Source organism: Callospermophilus lateralis, chromosome 9 (assembly GCF_048772815.1).
Source record: "Callospermophilus lateralis isolate mCalLat2 chromosome 9, mCalLat2.hap1, whole genome shotgun sequence".
NCBI lineage: Eukaryota > Metazoa > Chordata > Mammalia > Rodentia > Sciuridae > Callospermophilus > Callospermophilus lateralis.
The window spans coordinates 94141438-94157734 of NC_135313.1; the positions used below are offsets into that span (position 1 = coordinate 94141438).

At 36.1% G+C, this 16297-nt stretch overlaps 1 protein-coding gene across 2 annotated transcripts in view; it reads right to left on the reverse strand.

Moving 5' to 3' along the window:
- Uggt1 (UDP-glucose glycoprotein glucosyltransferase 1) overlaps nt 1-16297 on the reverse strand; it is a 115522-nt gene that overhangs the window by 21332 nt on the left and 77893 nt on the right. For both annotated transcript variants that reach the window (XM_076866898.2, XM_076866897.2), the window contains 9 exons: nt 14397-14603; nt 13494-13625; nt 12866-12996; nt 9239-9334; nt 5494-5596; nt 4163-4242; nt 2873-3062; nt 1561-1719; nt 678-763 (listed from right to left, as the gene is read on the reverse strand). In XM_076866898.2, the coding sequence (XP_076723013.2) occupies nt 678-763; nt 1561-1719; nt 2873-3062; nt 4163-4242; nt 5494-5596; nt 9239-9334; nt 12866-12996; nt 13494-13625; nt 14397-14603 (1184 nt within the window). The remainder of the gene's footprint in view (nt 1-677; nt 764-1560; nt 1720-2872; nt 3063-4162; nt 4243-5493; nt 5597-9238; nt 9335-12865; nt 12997-13493; nt 13626-14396; nt 14604-16297) is intronic.

A 16297-nucleotide genomic window follows, 5' to 3' on the forward strand; every position in this document is an offset into this window, starting at 1 on the left:
GTAATGCTATGGAGCCAAGGCAACACACAAGGGAGTATTTCAAATAAACTCTAATGAAAACCATTCTCTAAATAAATCGGCAGGAATTTTTTTCATAATCTAAAACGAATTTACATCATGTTAAGTTGAATTTAGACCAAACTTATTTAAAGAACTATAATATTTTTTAACTAATAGATATGAGACATAAACCTTAAAGGCAAAAACCCAGCTACTGACAAAATGTTCTAGAACAGTTACTTCTTCCATACCACCACAGGGAAGAAATGGAGCAGACAGAATGGCTGAGGCTCATATGGCCTATGTATTTGCAAATCTCTCAGGTCGGACATACTCTCCAGGCAGAGAAGTTTGAATTTCTTTTTTTCTCCCTTCTTCAAATGACTAAATTTCTCATCTGCCTATAGAGTGCATCATAGTGGTAAAATGATTTGATCCTGAGATAGTGCTGGCACAAAGGAATCACTGAAGCATAATACCTGACTATTACTCTCTACGCCTCTTATTATTCAATACTCTTAATAATTATAGCACATTTACTTTCCTGGAAAAGTATCACACATATGACTATAGATTAAATTGGTGATGCCTGGCAAAATGCCAGGGTAGTATCCAATTAGAGCTGATTCTCATTTCAAAATGCTTAGGAAAAATGTACCTGCATCACATAATCCTACCTGTAGATTCTATAAATATCTTCGGACCGTCCCTTTCTAAGTCTGAGAAGCCAAGCTCCTGGGTTGGCTTTTAGCTGAAAGTAGCCCTAGGAGAAGAAAAACAAAAGCCAAATTTTAGTTCCTTTTTAAAACATCAAAATGCTGTTTCTTAGGAACAGTTACTCCTTTGGGTGTCTAAAATATGATATTTACCTTATAAATAAGATAGTTAACAAATTGGGCAATGCAAAAAAAAAAAAAAAAAAAAAAACCAAACCAAATAATTCAACTACACACTAGACACTCTAGCAAATATAGTTCAGTCAAGCCAAGAAGTCTGCTCTTAGCTGTGTTTCAGGGAAGAGTCAATGTTCGAAGACTAAATAAGCTGCAAACTTCCTAAAGAAAAGAACAAGGTTGACAGCTCATGAATAATGCATTTCCAGGATCCAATTCAGCTAGAGCATTGTATTGCAGCATGCTGATTTTTTGCTTTATTTTAAAAACTTGACATGTAATTCTAATTTCCAAATTTAACCAAACTAATGATATTTATGTTTGCTTGTTTTGTTTTGTTTTGTTTTCCTTTCAGTGCTGGGGATTAAGCCCAGGAAGGCCTTACACGTGCTAGACAAACATTCCACCACTGAGCTACTTCCCATCTCCAACCCTTAGCAATGTTGTATTTTAATATTTATTTTAAAATTTCTATTTATTTATTTTTGCAATGGGGGATTGAACCCAAGACTTTGTGGTAAACTAATGATTTTTATATTAACCAAATTCTGTCAATTAAGAATCGCATTCTCACTTTATGGTTCGGAAAGGTGATTGTTCCATCGTAAATGACAGTGCCCAACTCAATGCGACTGCCACATCACCACCTGATTCTCTGATTATTTACCAGATTGGCCATAACAATGGTGTCCACAATAACTGGGTCAGCTGAAGTTCCTAATGTGAACTGCAGTCCTCGTGGGGGTTGGCCTGTGGTGATATCATAGCAGTGGCCTTCTAGTAGCAGGTACTCCAGCTCATACTCAGCAGCCACTATGCTGTCCACCTGCAATATCAAAATCAAACTGAGTCTATTCAGCAACAACACGGATGAGTCCAAAATGCATTTTTACAAAGTAATGAAGAAGTCAAAAAGGACTTACATATTACATGATCATACTGAATGAAATTCAAGAAAAGGCAAAACTGCAGTGACAGAAAGCAAATCAGTATTGCCTGAGGCCAAGGTGGGGGACTGCCTGCAAAGGGGAATAAGGACCTTTTGGCAATGAAGAAAGGTTCTGTATATTGATCCTGGTGATTACTGATTGTGTATAATTATAAAAATTGGGTTGAAAGGAGAAAAAATAACATGGAAGTCATTCCAAAAAGAGAATAATACTCCTAACATTACAGAAAAAATTTAAAAACCTAAATAAATGGAAAGGCATCCTACAGCCATGGATCAGTAAAAAACTTGTACACAACATTCACAGCAACGTTACCCATAATAGCTCAAAGTAGAAACAACCCAAATGTCCATCTGTGAATGAATAGAGTGTGGTATACATATACAAAAGAATATTATCTGGCAATATAAAAGAATGAAGTACCAACACATTTGATAACATGGATGAATCTTTGAAGCCATGTTTTAGTGAAAGAAGCCAGTCACAAAAGGCCATATGTTACATGACTCTATATAGACAAAATGTCAGACTAGGTACTGCACAGTAATAGAAAATAGATTAATAGTTGCCTGGACCAAGGGAACAGGGATTGACTGCTAATGAGTATGGAGCTTCTTCTGTGGGTGATAAAAAATATCTGGAATTAGTGGTAACAGTTGCACAGTTGTGTGAAACCTTTGGCCTGTACTCTTCAAAAGGTAAATCTGAGGGCATAAGAATACATCTGAATAAAGCTATGACTTTTTTTGTTTTTTTAATACTTATTTTTTAGTTTTAGGTGGACACAATATCTTTATTTTACATTTATGTGGTTCTGAGGATCAAACCCAGTGCCTTGTGAATGCTAGGCGAGCACTCTACCACTGAGCCACAATCCCAGCCAAGCTATGGCTTTTTAAAAAATACATTTTACTCAGATACTAATTTCTCAAAGGCCCCTTGATTCATTTTATTCAGTCAACCACCAGTAGTAACATCATAAATGGGTTTTATACATGATTAAATATTTGGAAGCAATGACATTCTTACCTCTTCTAAGTAAATGTTATCAAGGTCATATGGTGTTCTGACAGATTCTACCATCCAACTCTCAGGTGTGTTCAAGTTCAGAGTGAACAGTGGAGACTGCGGCATATCCAAAAACTTTGCTATTGGACCCTTAGCAAAGCTATTATCTGAAGTGAAAGAAATCTCTGGTTCTAAGACATAACGGTAAAAGCTGAAATTGAAAAGAAGAGTGTTAGATTTTTTTTCTAGGCAACCACAGTCCTTGAGTTTGCAAGCATCAATACAAGTAAACACAGCTTAAAACAAAGTAGATTTGGAGGAATATCCTTCCAGATTGGGAGAAGTACTTCCCAAACTAATGTTTAAGTTAATGATGCTTCCAGTTATAGATGCAGAAGAAGGGAAGGAGAAGTAGGATTGAGGAGGGAGCCATTCCTGCATGTGGGTGACTACAGTCAAGGTCACAAGCATTTCCTGAGCACTTTTTTCCCTTGGGAAGAATCCAGTTTCCCCTTAAAAACCAAGTTCTGAACAGGTGTGGTGGCACACATGCCTATAATCCCAGCAGCTTAGGAGACTGAGGCAGAGGATCGTGAGTTCAAAGCCAGCCTCAGAAACTCAGTGAAATCCTGTCTCTAAATAAAATACAAAAAAAAGGGCTGTGCATATGGCTCAGTGGTTGAGAGTCCCTGAGTTCAATCCCTGGTACACAAACAAACAAACAAGTTCTAAATGGTAACTGAGTTCTCAGGTTAGCCCTAAAAAAACACTACCTATAATAATTTAAACATTTCTTTATGAGAGGACAATGGTGAAAGCTGGGAACCCTTTGGTCACTTGCTAAGACTCTTTCAAAAGGCTCAGAATTTAACCTATAGAACATAGCACATTTGCAATTGAGGAATGTATGCTACACTATTAACTTCTTTTTATATTACTTTTTCCACAAATAACCATTCCAAAGCCCTTGACAATAGAGAGCTAAGCCTGTTCTCTTTTTCAAGATACATGTAAACTAACCTAAGCAAGTTTCCTCTAATATATCCATTACAACCTGAAGTGACCACTCCTTCAAGATGAAAAGCACAAGTACAAGTAACCTGGTTTTTCACTAGCACCTAAATACTCCCAAGCCCACACTATGTTCTTAGAAGTTCAGATTAGAGCTAAGATTTGGCACAACTGAACATTTATTAAATGACCCTTTCAAGCATGAAGTCTACCTAAAACCCACTAAACTCCTTAATATTTAATCCTCCTATTGGATTTGGTTCCATTTTTCCAATTGTTGTCTTAAATAGTATGTTTTACCTTTTTAAAGGCATGTCCGAAAGTTTCGATTGGCAGTTCATAAATATCCTTAGGTTCATGTTTATAAGCTGAGTTAAAACCTAAAAGAACAAATCAAATGACAAAATATTAAAATTTTCTCTTCAGAGATTTTGTTCTTCAAGAACATTTCTTAATATCTCAAGAAAAAATATAAAGCTGGGTGCAGTGGTGCATGCCTGTAATCCTAGCAACTTGAGAGGCTAAGACAGGAGGATTGTGAGTTCAAAGCCAGCCTTAGCAACTTAACGAAGACCTAAGCAATTCAGCAAGACCCTGTCTCAAAATAAAAAGTAAAAAAGGTTGGGAATATGGCTCAGTTTTAAGTGACCCTGAGTTCAATCCCTCATACCAAAGGGGGAAAAAAAAAAGATAACTGACATAATGTCTGTAGTGAGGAAATTTCTGGAAATCACAACTCCTGTACAAAATTTACATCACACATACATATGACTTGGGTAGAGGGGGAAATAAGCTATCACATATCACTGCTCTTTTATGAAGAAGTTTAACACAAAGTCATAGGGAAGCAGTAGATACATGACAAATATCAGATACATGATAAATATTTATCTACACAAGGAAAACGTAAAGGCTAGGTGATAGCCGGGCACAGTGGCACACCCCTATAATCTCAATGGCTCAGGAGGCTGAGGCAGGAGGATTGTGAGTTCAAAGCCAGCCTCAGAAACTTAGCAAGGATAAGTTTTATTCATCTCTAAAATACTAAAAAGACTGGGGATATGACTCAGTACTTAAGTGTCCCCGGGTTCAATCCCCAACATCACACACACACACACACACACACACACGGTTAGGTAATTATAAAATTATTACCTTAAAAAAATCCAAACAAATAAAATGTTGAAGTGTTTTGGTTAGCGCCTTCAAAACATATTTAAAAATTATAACATCTTTATAATAAAAGCTAAAAGACAGCTACAACAAAAAGTCCATGGTAATTATAAAAAAGGATAGGGAAAAGCAAAATTCTTTTACCTTATTTATGATTTTGCTATTAGAAATTAAAATATAGCATAAATTAATTTAAAAATAGTTTGCTCTGAATGAGGATGCTACTAAATTTTTTAATTATATGAAATAGCCAACAAAACTTGTACCAACTTCCTAAAGTTATAAAGTTGTTTTCCAAGCCATTACAAACTTTATGATGAATACTCTGCTGAAGATGCCTGTAGCATTTTCCAATGCCCCTTGAAGATGACAAAGGGATAAAGGAAGTTTTCAGAGAATTCAAGAGTACAAGACTACTTCAGATAAAAATGATATGAACTGATGAAAGTGGTCCTTACCAAGAGCAATGGGGCAAGCCTCTGTGCTTCTCTGGTGACAGGATCAACGATAGCCATAACATCAAAGTACGTCTCCCCTTCCTTTGGCCTCAGTTTAATTGCACTATGAAACATACAAATGATAAAACATTAACATGGAGGAAACAGGAAACAATTTTAAGTTATTGTGATGTTTTTGTTTTGGTTCAACATAACCTATAACCCTTCCAGCCCTCTTAACATTTCAAAAACCTTCAGATCTGGAACAACTATACTACGATAGTGGCCAACCATAAGATTAATCTATTACTAAAGTTTATAAAACCCTGATAACTCAGGCTTACTCAAAATATTTTAAAGATGTATATGAAGAGAAGAAAACCAGCTTGAAACAGTATTTTTCCCCAAATTGCTAAAAGCTACTGATGTTAGGTTCTACAACTATTGGAACATCACGCTGATTTTTACTTACTGGCAAAAAGAGTATGAGGAAAGAAGAAATAAATCATTTTTAAAAGTAATATAGCTGGGGATGTAGTTCAGTGGTAAAGTACTTGCCTAACATATGTGAGGCCCTGGGTTCCATCCCTACTATCACAAAAATAAATTAATTAAAAAGAACATAAGAAGATTCCAAAAATCTGCAAAACCGAGAAAAAGAAAAAAATGCAATGACAAAAACCTCATTATCCCAATGACTAGCTGCATTTTTATGTAATCCTTTTTAGATACTTATATGAAAATTAATTCTAAGTATAGACTTAGGAAATTTAAAATAATTTCCTCCAACCCCCACCACTTCAACATAAATATTTTCACATATTGTTACACACCAAGCATCTTGAATAAGAAATGATATTTTATTTACCAAGTGAAACTGCCAGTGTTTATTACTCTTCAATGCTGAAAATTTAGACAGCTTTCAACCTATAAACAGTCTGTATAGACAGCTTCTCCATATCTGCAAAGTTCGTTAGAATCAAAGAAGATCTAGATAGAAGATTATGGGGTCATGGGATACAAATATCTTTGTGACTAATATGCATTGTTAACTGCTTTTCCTGAAGATCTATAGTAATATGCAAGGCAAAACAATGCATCATACCACATCTTTGTTAGAATTAAGTTATACATATTTTGTCTGTTCTTATAGCTGGTCACTCTTTGGTTTTCTAGAAAGAATATAAATTTATCCACATAAAGCTTCCTGTTACAACGTTCCCCTCTGAAGTCACACTGACTTAGGTGACTCAAGAGAAGCAGGGCCCTCTAATGAAGTTTAAAAATTTGAATAAATTTAAACTTCACCCAATTTTTCAAAATGACTGGTTTTGTTTTGTTTAACCCGGTAAGCATGTTCTTGTGGTTCAATGCTGATCTCTACTCTTATATGCAAGAGCATTTACTCAGTGGAATGAAAACAAAAGTATAACACAAAGCAGAACATAATTATTACAACTGGATAATAATTAGATGCTGATGAAGTTATTTCAAATTTTAAGTGATTCGGAAATAATAATCACTTTAGAATAGCTTGTTATGCAGTAGATGCTTGCAATCTCATAATATTAACAACTTCAGATTCAATCACCTACAATGATTATTCCAATACAACAAAACATTTTTGCCTTAATGTAGTTATTCTCAAAATGTGGCTCCAAACCAGTCGCATCAGCCCCACCTGGACATTTGCTAGAATCAAACTTTCTGGCTCCCACCCAGATTTACTCAGTTAGAAACTCTGGGGGCAGGTCTAACAATCGGCATTTTTAAAAGCTTCTGAGTAAAAGCCAAAATTTCAGTGCTACTGCACTAATATAATTTGCAATTCTGTGCTACTTTGGAATCCTAGCAGAAAAACTCATTAGAAAATAGCATTATAGGGCTGAGATTGTGGCTCAGTGGCCGAGTGCTTGCCTCGCATGTGTGAGGCATTGGATTCAATCCTCAGCACAACATAAAAATAAATTAATAAATAAAAGTATTGTGTTCATCTACAACTAAAAGAATATTTAAAAAGAAAATAGCATTATATAAACTCTCACAAAGGGAACAAGAGTGGATATCTAATAGGACTCCACAATGGAACACAGCGCCTTACTGGGCCTGCTGTGCCAGGGTTGGTAGTTTTGCAGGATCTCACCTGCACAATGATCTGCAACAGTCATGCCCAACCAATGATCCTGCGAGGGCCTTTAGCCACCCCCACACTATACAACAAGGGCAAGAGAAAACGAAAGAAGAGAGGAATGTTGGTGTGCAAATGGGAACAATATAAACTAATGATATTACATTTAAATATACTTGTAGTATAGTAAGAGAAAAGCCAGGAAAAAAGCCAAACATGATACAGGAACAAGATTTCGAGATATATATATATATATATATATACATTTATTTATTTTTTTTTTTTACTTAGAGTGAGTAAAGCAAATATCAAAGAATACTATGTTTCACTAATGATATTCACAAGCATGGACCATACTGTGACAGTAAGGGTGTACAAACTTATGGTTCCGACCTTTTCATTCTAGCATAAATGAGAAATTTCTGATTTAAATATGAAAAAACATTCATTTAGCTAAGGCAACCCCAATAAGAATTTCTCTAATTATAATTTGTATCGCAATAACATTTTTAATTAGGGCACTTTAATTATATAAAACTCATGGAGAAAAGGATATAGATAATATATTATTATCAAGAAGTATGCAGTGTTGAAAAGATGGGTGCAAAGTGGGTGCAATCTGGCTGCTAGTGGCAAAATTCCATGAGGGTTAGATGGGAGCTGCAGAAGTCTCCACCCACAATTAGGAGGGACATCCAATGCAAGCAGAGAGGAGATCAGTCCCAACCTGCCATCATCAGACAATCTAACCCCCACCAGAATTGGCTGTGAGAAATCACAAGTGACTACACCAACCAATCCATGCCAGGTAAATCAGGTCAGAATCACACAAGAGAAGCACACATAGAGTCATATTTAAAGCCTTCCTGGGATTCTAAGATGCAATCAAATTACATACTTTCCAGGCAATTGTACAGTTCTCGCCAAAAACAATTTAGTCTAAGTGGAACCATAAGGGAACAACCAGACTCTAGAACATTCCACAAAACAAAAGACTTGGATTCTTAAAAAACGTCAATGTTGGGGCTGGGGTTGCAGTTCAGCAGTAGAGTGCTCGTCTAGCACATGTGGGACACTGGGTTCGATCCTCAGCATCACATATAATAAAATAAAGGTACTATGTCCACTTATAACTAATATTAAAAAAAAAAAAGCCAATGTCATAAAAGACAATAGACCCCTCCCCACCAAAAAAAGGGGGAGGGGAACTTTTCTGGACTAAAAGAGACTAAAGGGAAAACTAACTGCAACGTGTGTAATTAAGATCAAAACAATAACAACAACAAAAGCACTTGTGAAAGGTCATTACTGAGACACTATAGAAATGTAAATAAGGATTGTGTATTAACATTACTGCATCAAAGTTAAATTTCTGAGGTAGCTATCAGTACTGTGGAAGACATTCCTGTATTCAAGAGATTCATGCACACACACATAGCCTATATGTACAAAAAAATAACATGGTCACAAATATATATATATGTGTGTTCAAATGAATTTGTTTATATGAAAACTGTACAAAAATCTTCCATTTCTATAATAACTTATACACAAACCTGATATAGAAAAATAAAGGTAAAGGTAAGCCTAAGAGTTTAATATGCAAGAACATGAACAAATTCAACATTAATTCTATACCTGTGTCTGTCTTCAAAAAACCGGTACTCAATTCTTGCATCTCCTTTGGGTTGAGCTGACAGGAGAGCATCCACCTTCATTACCAAGTCACTTGCCCTGAAAGAAGAGATTAAGGAAATCTTACCATTAGTTTAACCATAGGTTTTCTAATCATTGTTAAACACATCACCATCCCAAATACTGAATGATGACCAGGATGGTTTAAAGAAGACATAAGGGGCTGGGATTGTGGCTCAGAGGTAGAGCCCTCGCCTAGCATGCGTGAGGCACTGGGTTCAATCCTCAGCACCACATAAAAATAAAATAATGGTATTGTGTCCACCTACAACTAAAAAATAAAGAAGGCATAAATTCATACCGACATGCATTAAAAAACAGTACTGATTTTGTAAGTGATTAGGTGGATGGCCTTGAGGACATTACTTATTTTTTGCATATATGAAGTACAGAGCCCTACTCTGCAGGACTCTTGTAAATACTGGGCTGACTAAACATATCAAGCACTTTTCACAGTGCCTGATTCATGACAGGTTGTCAATATTATTTACAAAACAACAAAAAAAAGCTCCTTCACTAGCTTTTAAATGATGTTATTACTTTCTGTGAATATTAGAGTAATAATTCACTGGAAAAACATTGAGAGAAATACAAAGGAGAACATGAGATTACACATAATAATCACCATCAAAAAATTAGTTGTGATACTGTAACTCATAATTCTTTTTAAATATATATGAACAAAAGTGGGATTATATTTGATAACCTAACTTTTCCTTAAAAATACATCATAAAACCTTTTTATTATTTAATAAATACAAGAATATATTTTTATTTCAAAAACTGTATTATAATATACTATACATACATCATAATCTATTAAACCAAGCAGCTATTAAACACATATGTTGTTGCAATCAACACTATAGTGAACAATTTAAAAAAGTATTTGTTTTCCCTACTTCTTCTAAAGTTGACTTCTTTATTTTTGTGGTACTGGTGGATGAACCCACGGCCTTGAGTATGCTAGGCAAGCACTCCACTACTGAGTTACACCTCCATCCCTAAACTTGATTTCTAAAAGAAAGATCTTGAACTACATCAGGAGCCTGAATAAGTGATTTTATTTAAGACCTTTTCTTAAAAAAAGCACTTGTGACTGTATTTCTACTGTAATCAAGTTTATATATTTTTATTTGAACAAAAGAACTATATCAGATTAGCTTTTTTGGTTTAATTTTTCAATACTAATTCTGAATACAGATAGAACAGGCTATTTTCTGCCTGTGATACTTTAACATGGTCACAAAACAAGTTTATGTGGGATGGTGTGAGAAGGTTAAGAAATAATTCCCTAAAGGTTCACAAAGTACCATAGATAAAGAGTACACAGTCAAGCTTCAGAAGGCTCAGAATAGCCTTATGGCTTTAGGTTTGGGTTATGAAATCAAGCTGTGGCTGTAACAGAGCAGCAGCCACTCCAAAATGAAACTGCTTTGGTGCTAATAAGAATCCTACACTGGCAAGGGAATTCTGAGACTGAGTTTTAGTATCAATTTCCTGGAAGCTCCATGACTACCTTATTTCTCTAAATAGGGATGAACAGACCCAGGGTCATTTCCTGTTGGCAAAAGGTGAGTCTTATAGGAAGAGTCTGGCAATGATACAGTCTACAAAGACATAAGGAGCTCCCCAGAAAGCAGCCACAGAGAGAGGGATTGCTCCAAAGGCATGCCAAACCAAGTCTAGGTGTAACACGGTTGCTTTAATGCATGAGGTATCTCCTGGTTTGCATAAGGGAAGCATTTCATAGCCTGGGACAAGAGGCATCACTCAAGAACCACTGAGGTAGGAGGTAGGAGGGAACTTCTTTCTCTATAGCCCTGGTATTGGCCAAGATGAAAAAAACATTTATTTCCAGGGTTGGGGATGCGGCTCAGTGGAACAGCAATTTTCCCAGCATGCATTAGGCCCTGTGTTTGATCCTAGGTATCATTTTAAAAAAAAGATATCTAGAAGATATCATGTAATCTAGAAGATTACATGAGACTTGAAAAATAGACTACTCTGGCAGTTATCAAAGTCAAATGTCACTAAATGTGAATCTTGAACTCTGCAGCAAGATGGTACACGAAAAAGATGAAGGAAAAATAAGACAACTTTAAAATCTTATATCATCCAACTATGAAACAAAGAATACTATCAAAAGAGTGAAAAAGCAACCCATAAAATGGAGAGAAGGGCTGGGGATGTGGCTCAAGCGGTAGTGCGCTCGCCTGGCATGCGTGCGGCCTGGGTTCGATCCTCCGCACCACATACAAACAAAGATGTTGTGTCCACCGAAAACTAAAAATAAATATTATTTAAAAAAAATAAAAGGGCTGGGGATGTGGCTCAGTGGTCGAATGCCCCTGAATTCACTCCCTGGTACAAAAAAAATAAATTAAAATGGAGAGAAAATATCTGCAATACATGTACCTAATAAGGAATTGACATCAGAATATATCAAGAATTCCTACAACTAAACAATAACAAAAAACCAAACAGCCCAATTAAAAATAAGCAAAGAATTTAAGTGACATTTTCCCAAAGATATGCAAATGGTCAATCTGCACGTGAAAAGACATCCAACATCATTAAAGATTACAGAAATGCAACTCAAACTACTAGGAAATATCACTTCAAACCTATTAAGACGACTATTAAAACCACACACACACACACATTTAAAAAAAAAGGGGGGGGGGACTAACAAGTGTGGATGAGGATTTGGAGAAACACTTATGTGCAGGAATACAAAATGGTGCAGCAACTGAGGAAAAAGGTAGCTGAGGATATAGCTCAGTTGGTTGAGTGCTTGCCTTGCATGCACAAGGCCCTGGGTTCAATCCCAAGCAACACATACACACACACACACACACACACAAAAAAAATAATAATAATAAATATAAGACTTATATTAAAACAATTAAATATAGAGCTATATCCTCAAAATACACATAACATGTGATATTTAGTGTAGAAATCAGGTTGTATGACTACAAGCTCCAGTTATATAGCAGGTACATGGTCCTTTCAAATACTTTATTTTCTTTCATTAAGAGAAATAACCCACTAAAATACATTAGTTAATAAGCATTAAAATAATTAAAATTAAAAGCCAACAATAACCAACATCACTTTTGGAAGATGCAAGAGCAACAACTCTGTATTCTGTACTGGGGGGAGGGGAGGAAAAGAAGTATTTAACCTGCCTTTCCTCTCCTGAACAAAATAAACCTGAAGGAAAATAAAATAAGATTAAATAAGAAAGTCTCTCTTTCTGTAAATATTCCAGAGAATAAATAAGCTATGTCTACATATCAAAAGTTTGACAACATACCAGAATCAAAAATAAATAAAACTGGGAGAATTCAGTTCTTTAAATAGCAGCTTGTGAAATAAATTAGCTGTTTTAACAGAAAGATAAATTAAAACATGAGGATTATTACAATATAAAGCCAGAAATAAAACATCTTGGACTAGGTATATAGTGAGAAAAGTCTAATTAATATAAACAATATATAGTGAGAAAAGTCTAATTAATATAAACTCTATAGCATGAACTAATTTCTCTATGACTAAACTTACACATCTTCTTCTACTCGAAGCTGCTGAATATGAGATTTTATTTTCTGCCCAGAAGTTTTCAAAATGATATTTTCTAGGAGGTGGAAATCATCTTGGTTAAAAAGCTCACTGTCCTCCAGAGGCCCAATGATCTATGAGGAAAAAAAGAGTAGGTGGTCAGAGCAGACAAGCCATTCATCAGCAGCAGCTAAGAAGCTCCTCTGCTGGCCTCAGGCTATCTCATACACCAAATGCCTTAGACCCAAGGTAGGTACAAACCAAAATAAAAAGAAAAGCCTGAATCACGAATCAACTCATAGTTATGTGTTTAATTATTAATGTCTCAGGCACATAGATTATAATAAAGCCTACTTCTATGTATCAACCTTGTACTGAGTTGGGTTCTGAGAGCCACCACACTCTCACTACTTCCCACAGTCAAGACACAAACAGCAGAAGGTTCTATATTCAAAAGCACATTTCCCTGAAAACAGGAGCAGAAATATCACTGGCACTTCAGAAGCCCTAATCACCTTTGGAAAGAAGGTGGCTCTATTGGAAGAGTTTACTAGGTCAGAGGAGCATGCTGCAAAGAGTGTTCGTGGACCTAATGTGAAGTCAAGCTTGTCTCAGCTTAACAGATCCTCACCCTTCCATTGCTGATCACTGCCCTCTGTCCCTTCTTCAGCTTCAGAACATCCCTGCAGTACACAGCGTGAGACAAAATGAAATCCATTTTGGAAGACTCAAAGACCTCTTTAAAAAGACTGAAATCCATGCCCTAGGGAAGTAATCATTTGTAAGGAAAAGTCACTGTTACTAAGCAAACCATAATGAGTAATCAATGAATAAACCATAAAATGCTCTTTTATGACAACTGAATTTCAAAATTAACATTGTGTCTCAATTCTCCGCTCCCCCCCAATAAAATACCCATTCCTTTCTCCTATTCTATCATGTAATTTGTTCAATTGGCAGTCTGTTTTCCATACCTTTACTTTGCATTTTTAAATCTTGTTAATTTTAAGAGAGAGCTATTTTCTCTAACTGAAACTCAGTATATCTAGCATCTTATAAGAAATTTTAAAACCACAAACACTGTCAAAAATAAGTAACATTAACTAAATGAATAAATGCTGACTTTTATTAGAAATATATCAAGAACAGAGAAGCCTGTAACTCATAAGTGGCTCAAATCTCCGTTTTTTTTTTTTTACTTTATAAACAAATCAAATATTGTCTGTCTTTCAAACTGAATAAAAGGCATTGTCTCTAAAACATAGGCAAGTTTAAAAGCTAAAGGGAGGAGAAGTAGCTCAGTGGCAGAGTGCTTGCCTAGCCTATTCAAGGCCCTGGGATTGATCCTCAGAACAGGGGGGGAAAACAACAGTAGGGTCGTATCAGAATCATTTCTTAGAAAGATTCTTCTAAATTAAAGAAAAAAAAAAGTCCTTTGAGACACAAGCTAATCACAAATCCTGATATTGAATAGGACACATCAGCCCAAGGGAGTGAACAGCTATGGCAGAACAGGGAACACATGGAGCCTTACCCCAACAGAGAACTCCCCAATGTCAGCTCCTATGGCTAGGGCCTCTGCTGTCTCCTCCTTGGCCATTTTGGTGATGAAGTTCTTAGCAGAGTTGGAGGTCTGAGTCTGGAGAGCTGCCCAGATTGCTCTGGAGATCTGAGTGTTCTCATAATTTATCTCTTCACTTGGATTATTGATCATGCTTATCCTAACATTGTTACTAGATTTCTATTCACAAAATGGAATAAAGAAGTATGAGGCAGATGTTTCAGACTTAAAAAGCAGCATTAACACCAATCATATTTCATAAGTTCTCTAAGAGCAAAATAACTGCTCCCTTAAAAGTCTTCAGTAGTTCTCCTCCGTGTTCAGAATGAGATTCGGATGCTACAGTCACATCTTCAAAGCCCTACATGAACTGGCCCAAACCTTCCTTTCAAACCTAATTTCTTACCACCCCTGTAATACAGCAGACATTACAGACCATCAGACCCTGATTTTCCCCAACACATTTTACATTCTTCTAACAAACATCATGCCTCAGGCTGGCCTGTGGACCTCAACTACATTCCATCTTTTCTCCCATAAGTTCCAACCAATCTTCAGCGCCCCGCTCAAATCTGTCTTCATGCATATGGTCTTTCTACCTGCCTACTAACAATTAATCTTGCCTTGAGTGAAAAGATAGGAGTCCACGTGGAAGAAGATATCTGGAACCCATAAAACCTAAAATGGGCTTGTATCAAGAATATATGCAACATAAATGTATACTAATATGTATCAAAAGACACACATAAGAATATTCATAGCTTCATTCTTCACAATGGCCCCAACTAAAAACTCAGTTGTCCCTTAAACCATTTACACAAAGAACAAAATTTTGTGGTACAGCCATTAAAATATAATACTACACAGAGAAAAAGAACTAAATATCACTGAGCAAAGAAATCAAATGTAAACAAATTCATATACTAAGATTCCAGTTTAATAAAGAAAAACACAGATAGATGTTCTGTGATGTGAAAAGAGGGAAGAGAGTGGGTAGTGACCAGGGAATAGGTGGGGGAGGGATTTCAGGAATTCAAGAATTCTCTATTTCTTGATCTGAGTAGCGGTCACATGAGTGACACAGTATCCTATGATTTGAGCACTTATTAATCTTTATTTTACCTCAATAAAAATATGTTTTGAAATGGTATTCTCCTTCCCAGTTCTCCCACTCAAATACCATCTGAGTGGTTCATCAGCTTGTTAGAGTGCCTCATACATAAATCACCTTTCACTAGAACTGCCTCTGACTTAACCTTGCACAATAGACGTACTTGGCACCATAATAAAATTGAAATCATCTATGTACTTCCTTATTTCAGTAAGCCTTTCTGAGGGCACGGGACAGAAAGGAGACACAAAGAGGGTAGTGAAATCTGAATGAAGCTGCAAATTCAATTAGCTCAGGAAAAATAATTTTGACCCCTCATCCTCTGACAACAGTACTCTCTAGAAGAAAGCTTCTTGTCAACCACTCAGCATTGTCATTCACTCAAGTCCTTCTACTCATATGCAACATCTTTCAGAGCATATCTGTGAATATTCCTCTGTGTAACTTGATCTAACTTTTCTGAAAAGTTGGCGTCTCTTGAATCTCTCTCTGTGATACACAAGATCTCCGTAGCATCTCTGGAGAAAGAACCCAGTCACCCAAGAGAAACTTGTCTGATATGGTCTCACTAATTTTTTTTTTCCTCTAAAAGAATCTATTCCTTTAAATAAAGCCAGGACACTACAGTCTTTGATCTCATTTCTTAGGAGCTGACAGACCTCAGAAGACCCAACACTCTTTCCCCTCAAGCACTAAGCAAGCAAGGCTCCCAATACCCATCAGAATGATCACATCAGCACAGAGACACCTAGGAGGACAACAG